The following is a 27,131-nucleotide window of genomic DNA, read 5'->3' on the forward strand; positions in this document are numbered from 1 at the left end:
TAAGTGATGTCCCATCTCTGTTGCAATCAATTTCTTTTCATGTTCCCAACCGTGTCACCAGAAGTCAAAATCTGCTATTTATAAAATCTTCTAAGAGCAACTTTGGTTTTTATGCCCCAATGTCCAGAATGTGTGGATTAGTCAATTCATCACACGACTTGGAATTTTTTGGGATAGATCTTCCGGCTTTTCGTAGATCTCTTCGCGACTAAACAGTGTGGGATGAAGTTGGATTGGCATGGTTTAGCTCAAAGTTTTTGGTCTTTCGTTTTTTATAAAATTTGAAATCAACATCTTGCACTTATATTAAAAAATATATAAAGACAGTTGTCCTAATGCATTTTGTCAGTATAGCCTCGATATATTCATTTAAGAAAACAGTACATAAATCATCTTCATTATCTTCAACACTGATCGATTACGGAATCCATTGTGTATCTCAAAAATCTTTATAAAAAAAGGAAACAAGGAAAATCATAAAATAAAACAAAACAAATCAAATAAAAAATCATTTATAATTTGCAAAAAATAATAAGAAATAATATAAAATATTACAATCTCTTAAATATTTTGATTACTACGTAAACATCTCCAATTCAACAAAAATGAAAAACATCTCTAAACTATGCCATCAAAATCATTTCATATAAAAAAATATAATTACAATAAACTATGTGTGTAAATTTACTATTTATGTATAAATCATAGTCACTATGGCTAGCTGCATTACGTGTTTTACAAAAATCATAAAATAAGCAACGCTTCATCACAAGTTACTCTCTAACATTATCTGTTATCCTCTGCATATCTATGTACTAATCGTCGCAAATAAATACTTGGGAATAAATTATCACTTCCCAAATGCAATCGAACAAAATCGCAATTTACGATCTTTCAATACGCCAAATCATAATTTGCGAAATCATTCTCTGTAGTAATATTATGTACAATGTTCTAAATTCTCTTAGTTAAAAAAATATAATATTTACATAGAAAACGAATTAAAACATTTATGTAATGTATAAATCTCATTACTTGCTGCCCCTGTGAGAGTTTTTTTTTTCACTTATTCGTGGTTTGTTTTGTATGGCTCTGTGTTTTGAATGTTTGAGAAAAGTTATTCTATATGAGCTGCAATAAAAACGGGTTTTTGCAAAACATCGAAGACTGACCAGAAAATCTTATTGTCTAATTTCACTTGCACACATTCAAGTATTTTCGGTGAAATTAATTGATTAATAGAATTAATGTGATTTCAAAATTATTATAAAATATCATTAAAAAATGTTTCAATTATCGTCTGTAATTGAATGTCTTCATTTATATTGTGGCAAGTGATCATTCTAATTTGTTTTAATTCAACATTTACCAGTGGTAAAGCATTTCGTATTGGCAATTTATATCATGGCAAGAACATACATTCTTTTCATCTAAAAATAAGTAGGATACTTTACTTGTACTATCTGTCAATTTTGGGGTTAAAATCTTTACCTTGATTGAGAAATATTAGGTCATTTGTTATAGGCACATGGCTATTTCACAATTATTTTCTCAAATTTATATGCCTGAAAAACAGTGAATAAAATAGTTACCAAACTAAACCGATCTAACTCAACATATATTTTTTAAATCCTTTTTTTTATGTTCACATTCAATTCATGAAAAATATTAACACTTTAAAAATGTAATTTTTACGCCAATACTGTATTTTTATAAATTGTAAACATAAATAAATCAACATGGCGTGATGTGGCAATCTGAGTCAAAAATCAAACTTTATAACTCGTTACAAAATTAAAAATACATGTGAAAATGTCTGTTTTGTGAAATAACCATACTGGAGAATAATCAACCAATTGAAGGTAAATCTGCTTCAAAAACTTAAAAATATGTTACAAAACCAGATCACACAGGATCTGAATAATTTATTTAAGAATGTCACTAATAAAATGTAATTTTTCCAGCATACAGATAAATTATTTAAAATGTTTATAATTATTACAAGTTTGCGTGCAGAAAGCGAAACAAAATACTTGGATTAAAAAGTGATTTTTGGATACCACATATTCAACTCTCTTGTTTTTAAATATGTAACTAAATACGTTAATTTAAATTATCCTTTGTAAATTCAATGCACGCGATCACATGTGAATTTTTCGGCTGGAAGTTCATTGTGATTGGTTATGCATATTAACTATATCTTCGGGCGAATACGAAGATGAAGCTGGTTTGATACAGTTTGAACAGATTGCCGATTTTGGCGACTTTAAATACAATTTTTTCTCAGTATTCCACTTCCCGATTATCCGACTATTATGATTAATCGTTTTTTTTTATTAGTCGAAAGCACAGAACCAATTTGTCCGTTTTTAACAAAATTCAGTACAGGAGTTCTGAGAAAGCCTTTATTTATAAAATTCAAATGAAATTTATTTATATTTAAATTGTTTAAGGGGTTTTTAACAAATTTCGTCTGAAGTTGTGGTCATTATTTATGCATGTTTTGTAAAAAAAACTTTAAAAGTCTGTTTCTGCAGATTTGTGTTTTGGTCTGTTGGACAAAAACTAACTTAAGCGACGATTTGTAACCATATCAACGCTGTAAAAGAAAAAGTTACCAGTTACAAATTAGTAAAGAATCTCATATTAAATTTTTTATTTAAATTTTGTAAGAATCACGTCAAAATAATACGTATGTATAAATTTAATTGGCTCTCTGTAAAGTTGCTACATGCCGCTTGGTAACTTTTTCCTTTCCAGCGTCGTTATAATTCACCGGTATTCGTATCATTATAAGTCAAATTCAGTAGTTCGTTAAAAGCTAATAGTCAGAAATCCAAGGTATATCATATCCGGAAAGTAAGTTGCGTTTGTATTTCTTCGTGTCGCGCACAAGTGGTATTTACCTATTAAGAAGTTGACGCCATTATGAGTTAGCTGACTGTTGTGTGTGCTTCGCGGTGCTTGTTTGAAATGTCAAATAAAATTCGTCAATGATTAAAGTTCATCATCACGACCTTCATCGAATTTTCTCACCCATCTCCTTACCGTTGGAATCACATTGACTTACCATTGAATGTGGACTGGTTTATTGTTCTTCGCATTGAAGAAATTAATTGCAGACCTATCCCACAAGCGTTGGAGTGTTCAATTTTATTCGGCATTTAAAACAGGCACCATGAAGCATACACAACAAGGTATAGGAGTACCACTCATGCGCAAAACTACCATCAGAACAATTGATACAAGTGCAAATTTCACAATAAAAACAGTTTTTGCGTAAAACCTGACATAAATTTTAGCATACAATCTGCCACGTTCACAATTTGAACACTTGCAGTATTTTCAGGGTAGTGGATTGCAGAGAAAACATTGTATTTTAAATCGACTACAATTTAAAATAAAAACCAGTAATGATTTGCAGTATTTTTTAAATAAAAAGCTTAGCAGCCAAACGGGATGGGAATAAAAATACTGTACGTCCATTTTGACGTTTCCAAAGAATCTTGGTATCAATCGTTAATATTAAGGTGTAGTTAGAAGCCTACAGGACAAGAATGAATTATTCTACTAAGCTAAATAATTTGTTTATATTAAATATAAAAACTTTACATATAAATAATATAAATCTTCCTAAATAACTAGTGATATATGTACGTACTTATAAGGCTATATGGATTGAGGATGTGTATGTGTTGAGATGGCCGAGCTAAAGTGACACCGAAAGAATGTTAATAATGAAAATACAGCCTGGAATAGATCAGGACCTCATAAATCTCCAGACTGGATTTGAAATATAGGACTGATCATCCGTATTAACATATAAAATCATCAAGATACGCAGCAATTGCGAGTACCAATGCAGAGCCCTATGCACCATTGAGCGTGGATGATCAAAATACATTTTTAATTCAAACCAAAAATCACCCAAAATGGACACATAAAGGTATTTTTGCAAAATGTGAATTCAGGTTTTTTTTTCCAATTTTTTTTTCTAAGAGCTGTAAAACTTATGAATAATCTATGAAAATGTCAATTTAGTTTGCCAATGGTTAATTATTCTGATTTTAAAACAAGAAAAAACAGTTAACAATAATAAATACAATATTAAATCATCTATTTCTAATGCCCGACATCTCCATACTCAGCAATTTCAGATTTTCAAGCTATTTAAAAATAAAAAATATTTGATGCTGAATAGAATCACTTTTGTAAAGCGCCCTTGAGGCATTATGAAAAAGGAGCTGTATAAGTTATCATAGTACGTAATAAAAATATCAGTAGTTATTTTTAAATAAGCAAAAAATTATGATGGTAACGGTTTTATTATTTTTTCCGTGTGACATCAGATAAATTTTCTATGACGTTTGAAACATGCACATTTTGGACTACCTAAAATCTAGGCGTTTCGCGCCTTGTTGGACAGACGGCATGTAAAACATGGCTGTGCCATACTTGTACGCAAAACACGAAGAGCACTCGGCGGGCATGACGTTAGATGTCAAAATGACGTGACGCTAACTGCGAACCATTTTGTATGTGCTCGTTTTTAAACTCGAAAATTATAAATGAAATCTTGAATTTTATGCATTGATAGTCATCATCAGAATCGTGAAAATACCGTATTGTCTACATGGATTTTGTGGTGAAAATATGCACACATCAAGATTACTCGTTCTTTGACTAAAACACTAAAGGCAATTTATTTTTAAGTGGTGGAGATATTGGATATGTATTAGAAATAGATGACTCAAATACCTATGGAAGTGTTGCATTTTTTCATTGCACAATCTATTATAATACATACATATATTTTTTGGAAGTATTTTTGCCGGCTATGCTTCCAGTGAATAAATACAAATGGTATAAAACGTACAGAAGTAAAAAAAACACGGTCGACATCAATGGAATTCTAGAAAATTGTTAAAATTCAGACTTTTTTTCCTAAGATTAAAATACATATTATGTTTTATGATCAAGCAATTTCTTTTATACTTGCACAAATATAGGCTGCAATTGATAAAATTAATTTGCATAATTTGACTACAAGTTCGGTTAATGCCATCACTACATTTTTACTATAGAATACGCTAATGTACATTTTAATTTTAGCTTTTACTGTAATGGAGAAATGCTCAGTAAAAAAAATAAAAAATTGTTTACATGTATATAAGTTTTGCGAGGTATTAAATTCTCACGAATTGTAGGACCGTTTTGCATTGATAATTTCTATAGATACATATTATTATATCAAGTGAATTTGTTCAACATAGGCGTAAATTCTAAGCTGTCTGTTTACCATATTCATAAATAGTACGGGGTCAGTTTTAATGAAACTTAGTCGAAGCCGAGCGAGGGTTATCACTGGAGCCCTGTAAGGGCTCTGCAGATTGAATAAACACCTTGCTATAATAAACCTTTCTAAAACTTCTAGATGTAGGTTCTGCAGTGCAAATGATGCACACATATTCATGTAAATGTGACGCTTGATATCACAAAAGCCGCATCTTCCGAGGGCCACACACCAAACTTGGGATGCGAGAGCATCGCCCCTGCCTAATAGCCAAATATTTTAAGGACCAGGGCTGGTATTCCAAACGCTCCAGTGTCCGTATTATCTCGTGTTTACATACAAAATACACGAAAAAAACTGTTTTCTCGTGACATGAGTGGTTCAGAATAGCACCCCTGGGATTTGAAAAGTAGATTTATCAATAATGAGAGCATTTGTCATCTACTTGGTAGCCCGGTTCTCTAACTTAGGCTTAGAGAGTGAGAATAAACTTACGGGGACCCGTCACGATAGGTCGCAGTGGTTTAGCGCTTATTTAACACTGACCCCCATCAATAAGAACAGGGTGTCAGATTCAAAGGTATAGATTCAGATTTTTTTTTTTTAATACAGCGTGGCGTATAGAAATATGCACTTATATGTCGCTGCCAAATAGTTAAGCTACTCAATTGTGCGGCTAGGCTGTTCATTAAATGCCGTCATTCAATTTAAAAACTAACATACGCTTAGCCAAATGTTAATAAATGAAATAATATATATTGCTTTGTGAAGTTTTTTTTTTAGAAAAAAGAAATATTTGCGTTCTTATAATTTACGCAAATATTTAATTTTGAGGGCCATTTTCAACGAGTTGTAAATAACTCAAGTTAGGGTAGAGTGCGAAACACTAGCCACGGGACCACAACCCGACTCGTTGAAGTTAGGTTAGGTTAGGTTAGGATAGGATGGGTTAAGTTTAACAATAAAAAAGTTATTTTACTTAATTTGTTAAGTTAAGTATTACAGTAAGTAAAAAAAACATTTTTTTTTATCAAACTTAACCCATCCTATCCTAACCTGACCTGGAGGCTTTTGGTTCAGCCATTTCTAAAGAGCTAGCTTTTAACCAGTCAACACGTTGAGCCATCTCGATTCATTCAACAAACGGCCTAGCCATTCAAACAAATACCGGCGTATACTGAACAGCCTAGCCGTCCAATTGAATGGTTGATTTTAATATTCGGCAGCGACATATAAACAAGGTAGATTTTCAATTTCAACTGACCCTCAATGATTTCAAATACGATTAGTTAGATACCTTTAAAAATTAAAAACATTAGTTTTATAATAAACAGGTGCAATTTTTAAAAAATATAAGTACATTAAATAATATTTTGGGCTTGTATATAACAATAATAATAATATACAGCTTGTGAGATCTTACGCCCTAAATTTGGGGGAAAATAATAATTTGCGCAATTTAAAATGTTAACGTTAACACTCTAAGTGATTTATTAATAATACTTTTCATAAAAAATATGAATTGTTAAATACATTATTTTTACCCAAACCTAAACTGCCGTCATATTCTTAAAAGTACTTTTTACAGTTATAAAATTAGACGAAAATATAAATCACAAAGCCAAAGTTCTACTTAGTGTTGATTAACCGCCTAATTTTAAGTAATATCTTCTCATCTAATTTTAACAAATGTGTGTTATGTGCCCGTGAATACATTTTAATAAATGTACATTAATTTATAATATATATACGCACTCGTAAATGCCTTACAAACAGCTTTACCTTAGCGCGTAGAAGTGTAGATACCAAAGTTTAAAAACAATAATCACTCATCAATTTTAAACACATTGATGATTTAATTTAAAATTGACAATATTTTCCAGCGAGGCAAAGTCAATCTTCTTATTTCAACTCATCACTTTCCATAAATATGTTTACAAGCCGCCGATATTAACGCTTAACGCCCGCCCTAACCCCCGAAACAATATGGCCGAATAGTGTGCCCTAGCTTAAAACGTCACAATCAAAAACGCCATTTTCAAACTCAGCTTCGCTACAAACATCTCAGTTATGAGATATAACTTATTTATTCATTAAGTCTCTACGTTAAATACACCATATTTCTTAGATCAACGCATCAGTTTGTGTATATAAGTGTCAGCGCTAACCAGCCCCTCATTTTAGTTCAAAACTTTGTTTTACAAATTTACAAACTAGCTCAAAAACTGAAATATATCATTTAGATTTTGACGCATCGTGTAATACACAAATTGGTTAAAATCTTGTATGTGAATACTAAAATTTAGAACGCATCGTAATTTTGATCGAGTTTTTAATTAGTTTCTGGGTGAGCATATAAATAAAGATACATAGTCGTCGACTTAAAAATACAGTCAGTTTTGATAAACGGGTCTTAGGTAGACCTTATCATATGTCGGCTTATGCAATCATCCACGAGTTTAATAAAGTAAGCATTCTCTGTAATTTAATAAACAAGTTCACAAGATTCTGTTTTGCCTGATTTTTTATATGATAAAATATTTTAAAACTCTTAAAATATTTCAAAGATGCATAGCGGTTATGTCTGTGAAAAATTACTTAAAACTATTTGGATGTGGGTTCATGCCAAACATGCGCAAACACGCACGTTTATTGTGATAGTGAATAAATTAGAATTCTGTGTGTGAATTAGAAGTTTAATTTTCGACGAGTGTTTACCACTCGATCTCCTTTAAGGTAAAAATCCTGAAAAGGGGAATCAAAGGGATAAATCCACTGCGTAGTATAGTGGTTGGCGCATTTGCATACAAAATTTCGATTCGATTTCTGGTAAGGTCAACATGAATGTTTCGGAATCACTCGGGCGCTCATTATTAATTAAACGTAGTTATGCAGAAAGCTGCCAGTCCACAATTTTGAAAAAATTATATATTGACGTTATCGGGTGCAGTAAGGTCAATTCTATTGCTAAAAACAGCCAGACCGCTTTCATACAAAAAACTGTAATAATCACCTTCTGAAAATGGTGGCAATCACAAAAACAGCATTTCTCTATTTTCAGAAAACACCCACAGCACTAGAAAAATATTATTGAAACTGGTTAAATACTTAATTCGATTCTTGTGTGTAATATAAAAAAAAAAAAAATTCTTTGCTTATCATTTTGTCACTTTTCTATGGCTGGCTGCTTTCTGCATAACTACGTTCAATTAGAACAGTTCAATTTTGTAACACCACAAAATCGCCCCTGAGTAGCGCCTGATAACATCACTCAACATAAACATTCTCATTTTACTATCTCATCTACGCCATTAATTTGGTTTGTTTCGGTTGTTACTGGGGTGGATAATGTGTCAGGCATATCCATCCGACACGTCTGCTATTTACGAAGCCACTTTGGGTGAATTCCGAAACATCCTGAACGGATAGCGCATCGGGTATTTAAAAATATGCTCCTAGACTGGCACCTGAAGCGTATGACTGATCATCTTACTTTCACATAACAGATGATCGAGATATGCAGTATTTGGTAAAAATATGCAGTGTCTTGAGCACGAAAAGGCGCAGATAAGAACAGGATGCTGGTGAATAAATTATGTATTATGTAAGGTTATTTAAAAAAAATATATATTAAAAACAAAATTAATGATTTTTCTTCCAACCGCATATTAAAACAGTTAATGAGGAGATTCAGTGGTTTAAAAAAAAAATTTTTTTTTAAAGGTTTTGTAATTTTGAAATTACTCCGCTGTGATGTCACAAGTTCTTATCGGAGAGTTCTGCTTATTGGTGAGTGAGCTTCCCAGAAACCAGAAATCTATCACAAGACCCAATTATTGGTTGATTCGGTGGAACTTATGACGTAGTTTAAAGTAGTGAATGTTTTCATACATTTTTAAGAAACTTTGCCATACAATTAAATGCTCGTATTTTTTGAGCGTGTAAGAAACCATTTTTTATATCCAATTTCCTGTAGAACTGAACTTCCTCATCACTGAATACATTGCTTACAGCAATAAGCCTACCAACATTCATAAAATTTGTACAAGAAGTTTAATAAATAAAAAATAATCTGCAGAACGTAACTGCAGAGTGAAAATATCAAAATCCGGTGTGAAACAAAACATCCGTCATGAATAATTCTCGGGTCTTAAATATTGGTTGAGATGCGTCCGATTCCCTTTAATATAATGGAAAGCACTCATTTTACGCTCGATCAACTTAATCTAGAAAATCGGGTGGATAAGTCCATCTTGTATAAAGTCCCGGGTTCAATGTCTAGCAAGGTCAAAAATATCAGATTCCTGAGCGAAACAAATGATTCTTGGGATTTAGATATTGGTTAAGATGCGTTCGATTTCGTTTAATATACAATGGAAAGCACTCGTTTGGCGCGGCGTTTGCGAGTCTCTGTCACCGTGTGTCGCCCCCCTGCCCCGGGCCAGGTGTGCTGCGGCCCTAACGGCCGGGCGGGGGCGCTCCCTGGGGAGGCCCTCCGGGCGGGAGGGCTCGGCCATTCGGGTTGCCGGCGTTCTCGCCATAATTCATGTCCACCATCGGTATTTCGTCACCCTGAAACAAAGGCAGACGGATGTTATCTCTTGGAATTTTTTTTCCGGTTTCAATCTCAAACATTTTCAGATGAACACACGAATATAGGAAACAAAAGAATTGAAGTAACACTATGAAATGTAGTAGATAATAAAAAACTGAATAAAATTAGTAAATGAAATATTTCGGTGCAATGATGGATTCCAAACATATATTTTATCAAAGATGGTAGTGGAAAAAATGGCAATGAAATTTAAATTTTGGGAAGAATTAGAAGATATGTTGATAAGGATTCATTCAAAATTATTTATAACACAATTATTGAACCACACATTAACTACCGTAGCAGCATATCGAGGCTTTACTGACAGAATGTATTAAGTCATTAAAACAAGTTCCGAGATAATCACCTTTAAAGCTTTTCTATTCTTTTTATTTATGTATTTATGACAAAATACAAGGTTTTTAAACTTTACATATTACATTTTATTACATATTTTATTAGTAAGAAATATTCCCAATTAGCAAAAGTGCTGATATGAGGGGATATTATATATAATAACACAATAGTTTAAATAAAAATTCAATAAAATAACATCACATATCACTCGTCACACGGGCTGTAAGAACTGTTTTATTTTGGTGTTTTTTAAGTACGTACATGTTTTGTATATTTTTTAGATCATTAGAAAGTGAATTGTAAAAATTTATTGCTGTATACAAAAAACTGTTTCTTTTTCTGTTGGTCCTAGGTTGTTCGCAAGTTAAATTATTTGATGCTCTTGTATTTATCTTATGTATGTTGTAGTTAAAATTTAATTTAATATTTGTCTTTATTTTATTATTTTTCATCTTAAATATCATTTTTATTTTTTCAGTGTAGATCGATTCCTCTAGATTGAGCATTTTTGTTGTTCTATATGATTCTGTAGTTCTAGTATATTTATTAAAATTAAATATTACTTTAAGTGCTTTATTCATTGTTCTTTGTATTGATTCTTGCATATGTTTACTACATTGCGACCATATTATGAATCCATATACAAAGTGTGGAAGTATAAAAGCATTGTATATCATTAATTTTGTACTTTTGTCAAAGACATCTGTTCTCATTATTCCAATAATTGGACCTAGTTTTTTTATAACTGCTTTGATATGTTTTGTCGATGCTAATTTTTCATCCACGTCCAAACCCAAATACTTTACATTTTCTGTTTGTTTAATTTGCTCATCTTTAATTATTAGGTTAAGTTTTATGGGGTGTTTGTTTTTTGTTTAATATCAACGCATTATTTCTCCCACAATTTTCTTTAAAAAGTGCGATGTTCAGGCGCACCCAGTAAAATTCAAATTAATGTAAAAAGTCACTCACGTGATGGCCGTGGTGGTTAGCCTGCCTCTTGATGGTGCGGTCCTCGTACCGCGTGCCCCCCTGGCTGGCCATGGGCCGGCTCAGCGTGGAGTTGGCCCCCGCGCCGCCCGAGCCCCCCGGCGAGCCGCCGCGGCTGCCCGCGCCGCCCGCGCCCGCCGCCCCCGTGCCCGCCACCCCCGCGCCGCGCCCCACCATGTCCGCCTCCTTCCAGCCGTGCTTGCGGTACACGTCGCGCAGCTCCTGGTGCTGCCACATCGTGAACAGCACTTGACCTGCAAGGCATCTCGGTTCAATATGGGAGTTCGGGAGCCCAGGGGAGGCGATAACAAGGAAGATACAAAAGTCATATATTCACTCAGTTATAAGCTTAGACTATACCCTGTCTGCGTAATCTAGAAGTGTACAAACACTACATTTAATGATATGAATCATAAACAATGATGGAAAAATAGAAGATAAATTTTCCTAAGAAATTACGCAACTATGAAGGTCTCAACACGGGTCTACGCACTAGAAATGTCAAAAAGCATGTTCAAGACAGCTTTTATTGGAATATGCTTCTTATTTGGGTGATACATAAAGGAGCCATCTTCAGGGTAAACTGAGTGTTTTGTAGAAAAAAGTATGTTTATGAAGTATGTAGTGCTGGGAGCCATGTTAAGTTTAATTTAAGCCCGTCGTCTTTGTTATTTGGGTGTCTGAGTATTCAATTGCCTCTTTTATTATTCGTGCACTGTAATTACTGGGTTTATGTATTAAAAAAAAAAAGCTTGGTTCGAAGGCGAAAAAATGTCCGGTGTCTATAGTGTTCCGCTATTGCGGATTTGTCAGGGTGCCCAAGTTTACACGCTCTTTTGTGTTCGTCAATCAACTTTCGTCAGTCAACTTAGTTTATAAACAGCTTCTGTTTCCAGGGGGATTCTTATCTTTTGGGTTTAATAAATGGTTCTTTATTTTTCCCACAGTACCAAATGTTGTTACAATATTTCTACAATACTTTTATATTTCCAACACATTTCACCTGAAATATTGAGTCATGACTCCAAGAAGCAAGTCAGCGTTTTCCATTGACTTCTATTCATTACATTCTGCAAAACACGAGATCAACATCCTGCAGTACATTAACATCGTCCCTACCATGGAGATATGAAGAAAAGAATGTGGCCTATAAAGAGACCACAGGGCGCAGTCAACGTCCAGTTCAGTCCAGTAAAGCTCAGCCAGTTCAGTCAGTCACTCAGTTCAAGCACGTAGTTCAAATGCAGTTACTTCAACTCCTCATCACCGTAACACTCGCGCGACACAATTCATTATTTATTCTCCATGTAATAAATATGCATTAAACAGCAACCTCGTGTGTTCTGTCAGTCTCTAACTGGGGTAGGAGCTCCACCAACCCTCAACAACCTAATCCTACAGACATAAACTGATAAGCATTGAAATTTTTCGCAAAGTGGAGCATTAGGAGTATTAAGTTCAGTGAACAGAAGTGAGAGGGTATGACAATCTCTTCACCATGATAAAATAAATTATACATTGTATTTCTTAAAACCAAATAATTTACCCGCAAACTTCAGCACCCTGGGAGTATATTTGGTACGTTGGTGCGTAATGGCCACCAGGCGGTCCACTCCGCCCGTCTCTAGCAAGGAGCGGGAGAACTCGGCGTTCCTCTTGATCACCTCGTTCAGGGTAGCCAGAACGGCGGCTATCGTGTCGTCCGACGTGCCCTGAAATGACACGAGCGGAATTGGAATTTTAATTCAGCAATGCAGCTAAGGTGGGTAGAAAATTATAAAAAAAATTACATGACGATCTCAGTTAAGATCTATTTCTAAACTCAAACCACGCTTTTTTTTTCATCACATTTTTTCATACAAATCAGATTAATGTGTAGTGTTACCAATAGTTTATTCAAAAATATTAACTATGTATGTTTTGATAAATTATAAGTAAAAAATTGTAAAAAAAAATTATTAATGATCGATAGGATAGACAAAAAAACATAAATATGTGATAATCTAATCATGCTGAAAGTATGCAGTACCATGGAATAAACTCTCTTAAAAATCGAAGAATAATGTTAGACCAGTTATTTTTATTCAAATGAATAAATAATAAAATTGATTCTCCTAACCTACTTCAAAGACTTCCATTCCGTGTGCCATCTAGACCGAGAAGACAAAATCTTCTGTTTTACACAGAAAACGCGTCAACAAACTACTTTAAACAATCTACAATACCTAGAATATGCGACCAATATAACAATATATTTACCAAGGCTGATATTTATGTAAATTTAGGTCAAAAATTATAGAAATTTTGAGAGGAACAGACATTTAACATTGTTATTATATAAATATTTTTTCATTTCGTTTCTTTTACATTTATTATATTGAACATAATTTAAATTATTGTATTAAGTGTAAACAATTTTTTTGGTGTGTGCATGAGTTTCTTACACTAACTAATATACAAAGAAATTGGCAATATTTGTGTACATAATATTTGTTTACCTAATAATATAAATAAATAAATAATGATGATTGTGTCAAACGTTTATGACTATTTTCATAATATAGTATTTCTAAGTGTTGTTTTATTCATTCTGATTTTGTTATTATTTGTGGTAATGTTATCTTCAGTGGAAGGATAGTCAAAGTCACCTGAATACAATATCAAGATAAATATATCAATATTTGATAAAACCTTGCATAAAACAAAAGTTAAGTCCTAAGCGTCAGTTGCGCGGCAAAAAATGAAGTCAAGCTTAGAAGGTCAAATTGAATCCAGAATCCATTACGATTTGGACAAATGACTAAAAATATTGTTGAGTTTTTGATAATCCGAATATTACCTGATCATGCTGTGGGTTTCCACCGGGCAGTTTCTGTACAAGATCTCTCATGGCGTATTTCCCAATGAGTTCCTTGTTCCGCTGATCGATGGCCAGGTTCCTCAAGGCTGTGGCTACTGCGCAGACCACACGATCCACCTCCATTCGCAACAGTTCTACAAGGATTGGCAGACCTGAAAAACACAATTATTTTCAAATCAAATAATTGAAAAATAAGTTTAGTTATCCCTCCTCCACACGGAAAAAATCCAATCCTGAAATCCTCTTTGAAATAAACAAATAAATGGTGAATTTTGTGTCCAGACGGATAAAGAAAACAATTTTGAGTATGAAAAAGAGCCAGAACCCTGAATGAACTGTTTTTGACTGGATAGCTACTCTCCAATACGCATTCGTCTACCATTCTTGAGGTCTTAGGTACAATTGCTGCCAGGGCAGATGTGAAATATTGGTTTTAAAAGTATAATATTTCATTGATCTTGGACTAGCACTGGAATCATGAGGCTGATCGCCTTACCTTCCATGTAACAACAATGCTCTAGATATGCCTCTATCAAAATGCCAATGCAGAAAATGGCTGGGTGGAGATGGGGAAATGATGAATAAATGGCGACGTGGGGTACCTTTTTCTTTCCTAACGGCCGCCCGTATGTCGATGCTGGGCTGCCAGTAGCAGGCGGCCAAGTTCTGTAGGGCTCCCGCGGCAGCCTCTAGGGTCTCCGGGTTGGAGCAGCTCTGCAACAGCGCCATGTACAGAGGAACCACCTGAGGAATGGAATAGTAACATGTTACTAAATGCGTATATAATATGTGAAAAGATATTTTCAAACAATTGAGGGTAATAGAAGCAAACTTGGAAATCTCCATTGAAGGCGTTACGGAGATATTTGCGAAAAACTTTGAATCAAGAATTGTGAGATTTCTAATTATGCTTCACCAACTCTATGGAGAATGCTAAGTTTGCGGTGTCAAGTAGTATAATTAAAATCTGTTGTTGCAAGATTTAGAGATGGTTTTGAATTACGCTATCGTTTAGGTAGGTAGGTTTTTATGTATGGTTTGTTTTGGCATCAATAACATTTTTTTTAATAATGTTTGATTATGTCCAAATGCTTGCAGACTGGCTGGATTTCCTCCCTAGGGAGTTGTTCGTATTTAAATTTATTTCAACAGAGAGGGAAAAAGTTTTCGAGAAGGGAATATGGAAGTCTAGGCATTTACAGGGCTTATGACCTGTCATTGGCTGGTTTGAGTGGCCACTTTACACACTGTGTAACATTCACCGGATGTTCAAACATGGGCAGAATGGTGAATGTTAGGTACACAGTGTGTAAAGTGGCCACTCAAACCAGCCAATGACAGGTCATAAGCCCTGTAAATGCCTAGACTTCCATATTCCCTTCTCGAAAACTTTTTCCCTCTCTGTTGAAATAAATTTAAACGTTTTTTTTGTTTTTGGTTCACTTCAGAAATCTTCAGATTTATATCATTTAATAAAAAAATGAATAGGGAAATATCACATACTACGAATACCGATAAAAATATATTTATTTATTTTAAAGAAACAAATATATGAAATGAATTTAGAATAATTAATTGTTTTTTTTAAAATCAATCATCAAAAAAATGAAAACAGTGCATACAAACTGGGACTATGTCGAAAAATATGGTACAACAACCTTTTCTCATCTACTTTGAAATAGGTCAGAGGTGAAACACCAAACTTTGTAAAATATATACTTTGAAACAAAGAGCCGCCTTTAATCTTGGGCATTGAAAATGAAAAACAAATGCTGGGCGTCAGGCTTCGTGATAGAATAAGAAATGAGGAGATTAAATGCCGAACAAAAGTTACTGACATCGCAGAAAGAACAGCAAAGCTAAATGACGGTCGCGTAGAATCAGCACAGCAGAACAGGCGTAGGAACACCATGAAGAAGGCGGACAAATGATAATTGTTAGAAGCCCCCTTACCTCCGGACTCCAGAGCACTTCCGTCCCCTTGGGGATGGGCTGCGGCGGGGGCACCTCCTCACTCGGCGGCTCCACCGTGTCCCCGGAGCCCCGGCCGTGTGGGCTCGTGGAGGCGGACGAGGCCCCCGACTGCCCCTCCTTCTTCTTCTTGCTGCCGCCAAAACATCCCAGGTTGTCGCCTGTTGAAATACCAATTTCTCAACTAATGTTAATAATATTATAACGGATGGGTTAAAAGCTTTTGCAAATAGCAACACTGATTTTCTCGAATGCCGTTATAGGGAGAGACGTTTCGGCTACCGTTGCAGGAGCCATCTTCAGGGTAAACTGAGTGTTTTTGTAGAATAAAGTGTGTGTTTGAATACTAGTAATTTGTACCATGTCGCAGTCGGCAGTAGGCACATTTCTATTCATTTTTGTAGTTTGTAGTGCTGGGAACCATGTTGAGTTTCATTTCAGCCCGTCGTCTTTGTTTATGTTATTTGGGTGTCTGTGTATTTCAATTGACTCTTTTATTATTCGTGCACTGTAATTACTGCGTTTATGCAAAATTTTTGGTTCAAATGCGAAAAAATGTCCGGTGTCTGTAAAGTGTTCCGCTATTGCAGATTTGTCAGGATGCCCAAGTTTACACGCTCTTTTGTGTTTGTCAATCCTTTTCTTTGCTGTGCGCCCTGTTTGTCCTATGTACACTTTATCACATCCTTGGCAACTTAGTTTATAAACAGCTTCTGTTTCCAGGGGATTCTTATCTTTACGCAATATTGTACTGTTAAATTTGTAAGAAAAATAAAGGAAAGTTTTAAACAAAATGTATTTTCTACATATCGATGTACATGACTGCCAAGTTCCAACACCATTAAGACGAAACACATGTTAAGGACTTGATCACTTTAAATTCGTAGTTTCCCGCTGTGAAGGTGTGGGGGTCGTGGGGGACTGATCATCTTACCTTTATGTGACAAAAATGATCAAGATCACTGCGATCGGTGTTCCAATGCAGTTTCCTAGGCACCATTAGATGCGGAAAGGTAATGATGATGATGTACGCAGTATTGTAATATTACCCTTGGAGGAGGTGGCAGCAGCGCGCGCCTGCCCCGGCTCCGGCCGCCGGTCGTAGTGCGGGTCCTGCACCTCCTGGCAGCGGTAGGACAGGTTGCGCAGCGTGCAAACGCAGTTCTCCACGATCTTGCTGCCCATGGCGGCCTGCGCCAGCGCCGCGCGCACGCCGTGCAGCAGCGCCTCCGCCAGCCCGGGCTGCGCGCGCAGCCGCGCGCGCGCCGCCGCGCCCGCCGAGCTCGCGTTGCGCAGCACGCCCGACGCATTGCGGAACACTAAACAGAGAGTTCATATGTTATTGAGAAAATATACATATTAGAGGCGGGTTGTGGACTCCAGATCGGGAGATCTGAGGTTTGAATCACGCTCAACGCGACAATGACAGACTTCTATACATGCTATACATCTCAACTTAAGTAAGTGCAAGGTTATGAGATTTTTTTCATCTGGAAAATCCAATCATATATGACTACTCACCGAACGATGAAATATTATCATCTAGTCATCGTGTCTAGTATATGAGATTTAGGTATTATACTTGACACTAAACTTTCTTTTACAATTCATATTGAACATGTTATCAATAAATCCTTAAAACTCCTTGGATTTATTAACAGAAGCACAACTGACTTAAAAAATATCAATACCCTTAAAACTCTCTTCTGTTCCCTAGTTCGCCCGTACCTAGAGTATTCCTCTGTTATCTGGTCTCAATATTATGATGTTCACATCAAAAATATTGAATCAGTTCAACATTGATTTTTAAGAAAGATAGGCTGGAGGTTGGGCTTATCCAGAGACTAATATATACGTATAATGCGTTAGAAATTAGCTTAAATATATATTCTTTTCAAGACCGTCGAAATAAATCCGACCTTCTAGTCCTATTTAAAATTCTCAACTCACTCTTTGATGCGCCTGAACTACTGAGCTCAATAAAATTAAATATCCCAACTAGAAACCTCAGACAAAACTTACTCTTTCATACCGATAACCATAGAACTAACTATGGTTTTCATTCCCCTATGCCCAGAATTCTCAGGTCTGCCAACAAACATACCAGTCTTGATTTCTTTGATAACTAGTTGTCTTCTTTCAAACAATCACTGAATCAAATTCAATTATAAACACCTCTCTCTCGCTTCCACTCCCACCAAGTCTTCTATATACCATTGTGTCTTTCTACTTTCTTGTATAATAATTTTCTACGTATAAATATGTCCTTAAAAATGCCCATTGGGCGCATATATATGTGTTCCTTCTCTGTTGCAATAAAAGTCAACACATTCTTGATTTATTATAATGCAATTGATGGATCACATGTATCTATTCATTCAAGCCATGCTGTCCACAAATCGGTGATGCATAAAGGTCCATTTATCTATATGATTTATTCCAGTATTAGCTTGAATCGGCTGATACTGGGGCTCACTATTTCTTCATAATTTGACTACTATAAGCTAAGGAATATAAAGCTACAAGCCAATAGTTTGTCAGTCCTTAGCATATGATGACAAAATAAATGGTTTTAATTGTTAAATTAACTTCAATGTTGCGAAGAATCATTTTCGATAAAAGAGCACTTGAAGTATTATTATCTTACGAAACGGCACTGACAGTTTTGTGCTAGTTTAAAAATAATTTTAATCTCTTCAGAAATTGAATATCCCTTGATGAAAAATCTCTTACAATATTTTGCATTTACACTTTCTCGCATCTAAAGTACTACCCTCGTGGTCTTACCTGTGGACCAGTAGGTCTCCCCTGGACTAGTGGCGTGCCAGCCGGAGTGGGGGATGATGACTTGTGACACGATGACGTGGGCCCCTTCTTCGATGATGTGCTGCTTCAAGTCTTCGCAGGAAGACATGTTCCATATTACTCCCGTCACCAGCTCTTTGACCTGCAAATAATCATCGATTTAATCAGTTTGTGTCCCGTAGTAGCGTCACACCCACCGGTATACCACAATCTGACTTGTATTTTCTAGGATCAGTTATTTATGACTAGTTAAAGGCTGCAAAACAATCACATTTCGTAAGTCGGCGTGCATTATTGCCAATGACTGGGGGGAATATTTGTACGAGAATGTATGAAGAAAGATGGGTCCTGAACATTTCGGTGTAAAAAGCGGGAAAATGTAAAATTGAGGAACGTAAAAATGAGGTTTTACTCTAATTACATTAAACGACACGGGACTTGTAAAATATTTTGTATAAATAGGCGAATACACATAAAATATAATGTGGTGGTTTTTAAAAGAAATGAAAGTATAACGAAATGTGAAATCACTGTGAATGGAGTTATACTAAAACAAGTAGAGGAATTTGTGTATCTGGGAAGTATGTTTACTAGGGATGAGTGACTGAGAAAGATATTGAAAGGAGGGTGAGTGCCGGGAACAGAGTTAACGGCGTACTTAAATCAACCTTGGCAAATAAATGTGTTTGTCACAAGAGGCAAAATTAGCAGTTCACAACGGAGTCCTGGTCCCGACCCTGATGTATGGGAGCGAAGTATGGACTTGGAAAAACAGGGCTAAATGCTGTCGAAATGTGATCTCGCGATGCAAAAATGTTAAGATCCATACATTATGTAAGGCTGAGACAAGCATTATCGACAAAATCAAGAAAGGGGCTCTGCGCTGGTTTGGACATGTAGAACGAATGGACAGCGAAAGAACGGCTAAGAATATTTACAATGCGAATGTTAATGGACGCAGAAATACAGCAAGACCGAGAAAGACATGGCATGACCAAATCCAACAAATACTTGAAGAAGGACATGTCAAAAGTTGTAATAATCGGCGCGCGTGCATGAGAAGATGTATGAATGTAAAGGAAGCGAGATCTGTATGCAAAGATAGTGTTGTAGCGTTCTATCATCTCTGCCTAGCCTTACAGAGAAACGGCGTGATGGTTTGTTGTTGTTGTTTACCCCGTCTATAGATGATGTTATGAATGGAGGTATATATTTTTTTTAAATTAATTTTTAATTTTTAAATGGCTCTCCTGTAAAGTTTGCAAAATGTCGCTTAAAGTAAATAGCCTTTCCAGCGTCGATGTTATTACAACGGAGATGGAAAACATTTTTGAGACTGGAATATGGAAGTCATTGGCTGATTTAAGAGGCCACTTTATAATATTTATTTATTAATTTTATTTCATATTATACAATAATTCAGATACATTTATTACACTTTAAATACATATTTAAGTATACTATAATATTTAGAAGACTTAATATATAATATAGCAAAAATTCATAAACATTTCTTGTATACCCACGAACAGGCCATGCCTTTGTAGGATTATTTTTTTTACTACTTTTACTGTTAATATATATTTCATTTTTATGTAATTATCCTTTATTTTTTAATACTCTGTTTTACCTCTTATGTATACTGTAAAAAAAAAAAAATTAAAAAAATTAATAAAAAAAATATGTGAAGAGCAATGTATGATATATGTTTACCTCCAGGTCGTGCGTTCGACACAGCAGCGCGGTGAGGGCGGGAATACCGTTGGCTTGGCGTATGGCCCGCTTATTCTCGTCGTTCTGGCGGCCGTAGGAGAGGTTCCGCAGGGCCCCACACGCGTTGCGGCACACCATGGGATCCTCGTGCGACAGGAGCCGCACCAGTGGGGGGATGCCGCCTGCGCAAGGAGAAACACCATTAACTCGATGAAAAAGAAAAGAAAAAATATTCTTCCATAGATCGGTAGTCAGATGGCGGACGGGAGCATCTGTGATAATAAACGTTGGGCGCCACTTGACACATTGGAAAAGAGTTAGAAAGAGACAAAGATTTTCTACGGAGAAACTGAAAAATTTATTAAAGAATACAACCATTTAGGAAAAGTAATTTGCATAAAAGTTTCAGTGCCGATTTGCTATTAATTAATTGCTCCAAATATGAGGATAGGCTGTGGAGACTTTAGCAAGAGGTGACCTTTTTCAAACTTATAAATGCTGCATTATGACTTGGAAACTGGGTGAAATTTTCACATTTGGCCAGAATACACGACCGAGGGGATATTTTGTGAAATTAGAAGGATCTCTTAGACGAATGTGTGGGAAATCGATGTATGATAGGATTACGAATGATGAAATCAGGCGAGAGTGTAAATCTGAGTCAAGTATAATTGATAAGATTAAGAAAGGGTCTCTGAGATGGTTTGTTCATGTAGAATGAATGAACGATGAAAGAATGATAAAACAAGTATATATGGCCAAAATGAATAGTAACGTGAGACGAGGACGACCAAGGAAGACGTGGCATGATCAGATAAACCGAAATCTTAAGTCAGGTCATGTCAAAAGCAGACAGAACTGAAGGGCATGTATGACAAGATGTATAAATGTGGAAGAAGCTAGGAATATATGCCAGGATAGACGTGTGTGGCGGTCCATTCTCTCTGCCTACCCCTACGGAGAAATGGCGTGATGGTAGTGGTAGTAGAAGGCCCAAGTTCAATGTCGATATAGCTAAAGGGGGTTTATAATTGCTTTGAAGTGAGCACTTTTTATTACAGAAGCCTATTTAAAATATAAATGAGAACTATTTTAAATGTTAATGATGTAAGGAACGCGGACTAGTTGTTTGCGGTCATTCCATTGACTTGTTTCGATCATATGATGTGGATATGACAAGTGGGTAGAACATACCGAGGTAAGACACAGATAGTACAGAAGTTAAGTATACCGTCTCGATATATACAAATGAAGATAGCGTTCATAATCGAGGCACTGGAACAATGAAATAATCAGTATTTTACATCCACCCTGCCAGGAATCGAACCCAGGACATCAAGAATGGTAGGCAAACCCGCCAAACACTAGACAACGAGGCGGACTCACCGCCACTCGATTTTCTTATTCAGTATTTTTACCTGAGAGTAACCATCGAAAGGAAAACAACCGTCCAGGGTTATGGTTCTATTTCACTCTACCCGCCTGAACACATAAACAGACAATTTAAATTATATTATTGATTAATTAATATCTCCATTGCCCATAGTGCAGGATATGACGGAATGAAAGGTAGAATGAATACCTAGATTTCTCGTCTTCTGTTTGTTAGGGTCGTCCATGTAGCACAGGTGCTGGAGGTAGGCTGCGGCGTTGGCCTTCACCACAGGACTCGGGGAGTCGAGGAAGCCAATCACTTCCGGCAGGTTGGGGTCCCTCCACTGCAGCCGGGGGGCGTCCCCGCCACCACTGAGCATGCCTGCAAAACAACGCCATCAGTTAATTTTACACTTATGATAGTCCTTAACTTTGAAATACATTGCCTTCATTTGAATACAACGTAGGTCACAAATGGTAACTTTATAGGAGACAATTAAAATGAATCAGTAATTATGCTGTTTTCTAAAAAATATATATCTTCTTTGAGATATGCGTTATTTGAACAATGTATTTTGTCTCTTCGTCAAAAACAATTTCATTGTTCAAAGGACAGAAATATGGAGATGCCTTAGAGTAAAAACCTCATAGCCTACATGGGGGAAAAACCATTTTATGATTATTGACCACGAAGTTAGCTACAGATTACAGAAATACAATGGGCCGTAAGTACTTGAGTTGAGAATTGCAAGTGCGAACCGAAACCGTCCGTTACACGTTTCTTGTTAAACTAAAAGCAAACAAAAAATTTGGAACGCTTTTGTTCTATGCAAAAGAGCTTAATGGCTCCTCTAGAGAATTATTACTCCGAGGAATATGCTATTTTGTGAAGTTAAAAATATTCAATCATAATCTCAAATGCAGAAAAAAAAACTTGGGTTGTATTCAAAATAAGTCAACACTAAGCAAGCCACATGAGAAATAAGCCAAACATCATCATCAGCCTCCTTTCCACACCCAGTGGTGCATAGGGCACTGCATTTATAAACCAAATACAGCGTATTTCGAATCATCTATTACATAAAGGTTAGGTAAGGTAAATTTTTTTATTCTTTTTTGTTTTTAAGTTAAAAGTAGTTATCACGCGCCACTGTTCTTGGACTTTACAACAATGGTGATTGGACTCATAAAGGTAATAAACCAAAATCAGTGATCGAACATCCCATTTCCAAGACAAACAAAACCGATTTTTTCTGAGTACCTTAGCCTTGTACATGACACATAAGGCTACTAAATACAGTGGTCCAAATATATATATATTTAAAAAAAGGTTAAAATTTAAATAACCTTTAAAATCAATGTTTCACGTCCACCCTGGCAAGAATCAAGCCCGGGACCTTAAAAATGGAAGGCGAATGCGCCATTCACTATACAACTAGAAGGATATATCTCCAATCGATTTCCTTATTTGAGAATTTTACCCGAGAACAGCCATCGAGTTCAAAACACTCATCTATGTTCCTGGTTCTTCTATTTCACACACAGAACTGTATTCTTCATCCGCCTGGACACAGAAGTCTGATTTAGTCGCAAAAATTATTAACTGTGACGATAGGCATAATACAACCATATTATTATACAAAATAAAAACAGACAAAACATTACCATGTGTTTCATTAAGACACTGTGACATGTTTTCGGTGAAATTTAAATGAATAATTATGAAACTTGATCAAATAATTCCTTAGCCGAGTTCAAGAGCCAACACTTACTATTGGAAAACATACGCTACTGATTAAAAATGCATGAGAAATATTTGTCAAATTGCATTATCACAGTGATTTCCGGAAACGTTAGGCAGGTAAGCATTATTTCATGAGTCAAGAAATGTTCGAAGCTAAGTTTTTAGCCACCTGTGTTGTGATTGCCAAACAGCTGTTCTTTGTAAAGCGAAATTGCCATGTCAACATAACACAAGAATTTATATACACATGGAATGCATTCACATATTCTTTAATATTATTATTATGGATAACTTATATAGTGCCATTTTTGTAATAGAATACCTCAAGGGCACTTTACAAAGTGATTCTTTAGAGAAATGAATTTAATTGAAACTTTAAAATTTGTAATTTAAGTAAAACAATTTATTTCGTTATCACATGCTACGGATTTATTCAAATGGTTGGTTAAATTTAAATGATTTAGAGAACAAGTGGATGCCCAATTTCAAAAAATGCCTAAGTCCAATTTTATCGGTTTTGAGTTGACAACACTGCCGTGTAGAGCATTTTGTGAACTATACATTTACCTAATTAATGTTTCATTAAAGAACACCCATATCGAATTTTGTACTTGAAAAATTATTTTCAAAATATTATTTCAATTTCAAAAAATCAAAAAGTCTTTTTCCAGTAAAAAAATTCCTTGGTCCTTTAAATACTTTTAAAAAATCCCGACCTTTAAAAAGTCCTGACCTTAGGCTTAAGTCCACTTTTATACAAGCAATAATTTTGTAACGAAACGTGTAACAATTTTGTATTTTTTTATCTTAAAATAAAGAAGAAAAACTTTACGATACGTATTTTAAATTTTTTGAAATTCTGTCGTTTAACATTTCAGGAACAAAATAAACACATAAACTTAAAATATCTCAGAAATACAATTTTTTTTTAAAATTGGGCATCCAAGTGGTTTCAAGTTTTTTCCGAAACATGATTTTACTCTCTCAGCCTCGCATCTCTGCTGGGAGAGCATTCCATGCCATAGGGCCTACGACCGCAAATGCACATTCACCAACCAGTCAATGACAAGTCATAAGCCCAGTAAATGCCTAGACTTCCATATTCTCTTTTCTAAAATGTTTTCCATCCCCGTTGTTATTTGTTAACATTTTTTAATAGTTTATCGGGACAAATATGTTTTAAAAATAAAAAATATTTAAGGCAAAAATAATTGTAAAATAATTATACAATTCCTCACCCATTGTCATACCGGCCATCTGCTTCTGCAACTCCTCTTCATCCCCGTACATGGACTGGCCGCCTGCACTCCCGAGACTTAGGCCATTTTGGGAATCCTAAAGGAAAAGAAAATTTTTGAATATTATATGTTTAGTTTTGCAACTACTGAAAATATTGCATGAAAATAATATTAATATGTATTTGATGTTTTACTGAACATTCTAGAGACTATTATTACATACAGTAAACCCCTGTTTTACGTTTTTCAAGGGAGCAACCAAAAAAGTGTAAAACTGAGGAAAACTTTAAAGTGAGGAAATGAAAAATGTATGGAAAAAATGAAAATTCATTAAAATATAATTATTGTACAAGATTATACTAAATATACTGCAGAAAAATTGTAAGAACTGTCATAATTGGGGATTATTCATATTTACCAATGATATAATTAAAAATATTTTGTATTTTTTCAAACAATACTGCAATGTGTTGTTTTTTATTGAATTAAAAAAAAATTCATGCATAAAATGCATACGACTTTTTCCCTAAATATTGGGAAATTTTATTTATATGGTATCACTTTTTTTAGTATAGCACCACAAAAAACTGTCATTTACATCGCGGACGGTTTCACACTTTTATGATAACTGTTTAAACTATCTCCTTTTCACATTATGTGCGTATAACATCAAATAATATTTATATTGTCAACTTTTTAAACTTTCTGCATCGTAATTTATCGATGTAAAGACTTTATTCTTCTTAAACATGCGTCAACTGCATATCACTATTTTGTAAAATGTCAAAATGGTCAATTACACTGCACCTACTTTGAATTTAGTTTGAGATAATAATTTACAATTTTTTTTATTTACCTCGATTTTATTCTGCATCCACGCGGCGGCGCGCGGCTCGTCTTTTGACAGATCGAATGAGTTATGAAAAAAATTTCGACGTAAAACCGGGGTTATGAAAAACGTGAAAAATGCTGATTGGGGAGGAAATTGAATGAGAATGCATGGAAAAAAAATGGGACCTAAATATTTCGGTGTAAAAGGCGGGAAAACGTCAAATTGAGGAATGTAAAAACGAGGTTTTACTGTATTATGAAGCCGCCCTTTTGCTTATGAAGGCAGTATAGCGGTCAGTCCTAAAGACATTGGTAATGAAAAAGACAGCCATAGCTCACAAAATCTTTAATTAATTTTATGGTAGGAGATATTTTGTCCCTATAAAAACAGTCAGCAACAAAGATATCCCAGGATGTTAGTCGAATAATATTTTTAATTTCTCACCTTGAAGGCGATGGGCATCATCTGGTAGGGTTGGTAGGGGTACATGGAGGGATCGGCTTCGGGGCGGGCCGCGCCCCCCTGGCCCCCGCCCCCCGGGCCCCCGCCGCCGTACTGGTCGGCCAGCGAGGGCCGCGGGGAGGGGGCGCCGCAGTAGTGCTCCGGGGGCAGCGCCAGGCGGCTGACGCTCTCCACGTCCTCGTACCTGAGGGAGACGGGGATATTATTAATTATTTTTTTTGTTTACTTACGTTCGACAGACATTTTAATTAGTACATAATTAAAATTGAAAATATTAATATGAGGGTATTATTTGTAAACACGGCTCATTACGATATTTATTTAACAATTGTGGTCTGCATTACTTTAGGGGCTGTCTAACCCATCACAAAATGCAAATTGAGTGTGCTCAATACAAAGAGAAGGTCCAACACAAGTTTTTAAGATTTATGAATTTCAAATTAAACATTCCAATTGAAGACTATAAATGTTAAATGAAGCAGTTAAAATTAATATGTATTAGTGATACAAGGGAAATTTAGTGCTGCTTTTCAAGTTATTAAATAATGTTCTTGACAGTCTCGAACTTTTAAATTGTGTGAATTTTAATGTGAGACAGCGTGGGACGAGACAAAATACTTCTTTTGCTGTTGATTTGCATAGTTCAAACTATGCCAAATACTCACCTATTCCACGGTTCCACATGTTAGCAAACAAACATGGAAACTTAAAAAATACAAATTAAAATCATTACTTTTTAATCACTTCTTCTCCAAATTACAAAAATGTACTAAGTGTTATACTTGTTTTACTGTTTATGCTATGATACATCGCCTCTGTTACTTCAATAGTTTCTATATTTAAACACTTTATTTATCGTTAATTTGCTGCATGCCTATGTTTTAATTTCTTATTTATT

General features: G+C 35.3%; 1 protein-coding gene across 2 annotated transcripts in view; it reads right to left on the minus strand.

Annotated features, from left to right (window-relative positions):
- Window positions 1–496: 496 nt before the first annotated feature.
- The window catches only part of p120ctn (adherens junction protein p120), a 38,824-nt gene continuing 12,189 nt past the window's right edge, over window positions 497–27,131 (minus strand). For both annotated transcript variants that reach the window (XM_088243714.1, XM_088243713.1), the window contains exons 6-17: window positions 26,216–26,417; window positions 24,940–25,036; window positions 22,166–22,339; window positions 20,584–20,765; window positions 18,853–19,012; window positions 17,115–17,384; window positions 16,048–16,226; window positions 14,697–14,838; window positions 14,074–14,246; window positions 12,781–12,946; window positions 11,217–11,488; window positions 497–9,865 (exon numbers count right to left, since the gene is read on the minus strand). In XM_088243714.1, coding sequence (XP_088099840.1) covers window positions 9,752–9,865; window positions 11,217–11,488; window positions 12,781–12,946; window positions 14,074–14,246; window positions 14,697–14,838; window positions 16,048–16,226; window positions 17,115–17,384; window positions 18,853–19,012; window positions 20,584–20,765; window positions 22,166–22,339; window positions 24,940–25,036; window positions 26,216–26,417 — 2,131 coding nt within the window. In that variant the 3' untranslated portion in view covers window positions 497–9,751. The remainder of the gene's footprint in view (window positions 9,866–11,216; window positions 11,489–12,780; window positions 12,947–14,073; window positions 14,247–14,696; window positions 14,839–16,047; window positions 16,227–17,114; window positions 17,385–18,852; window positions 19,013–20,583; window positions 20,766–22,165; window positions 22,340–24,939; window positions 25,037–26,215; window positions 26,418–27,131) is intronic.

Source organism: Micrasema longulum, unplaced genomic scaffold, assembly GCF_059751315.1.
Source record: "Micrasema longulum isolate JH-2025_06_02 unplaced genomic scaffold, ASM5975131v1 h1tg000225l, whole genome shotgun sequence".
NCBI lineage: Eukaryota > Metazoa > Arthropoda > Insecta > Trichoptera > Brachycentridae > Micrasema > Micrasema longulum.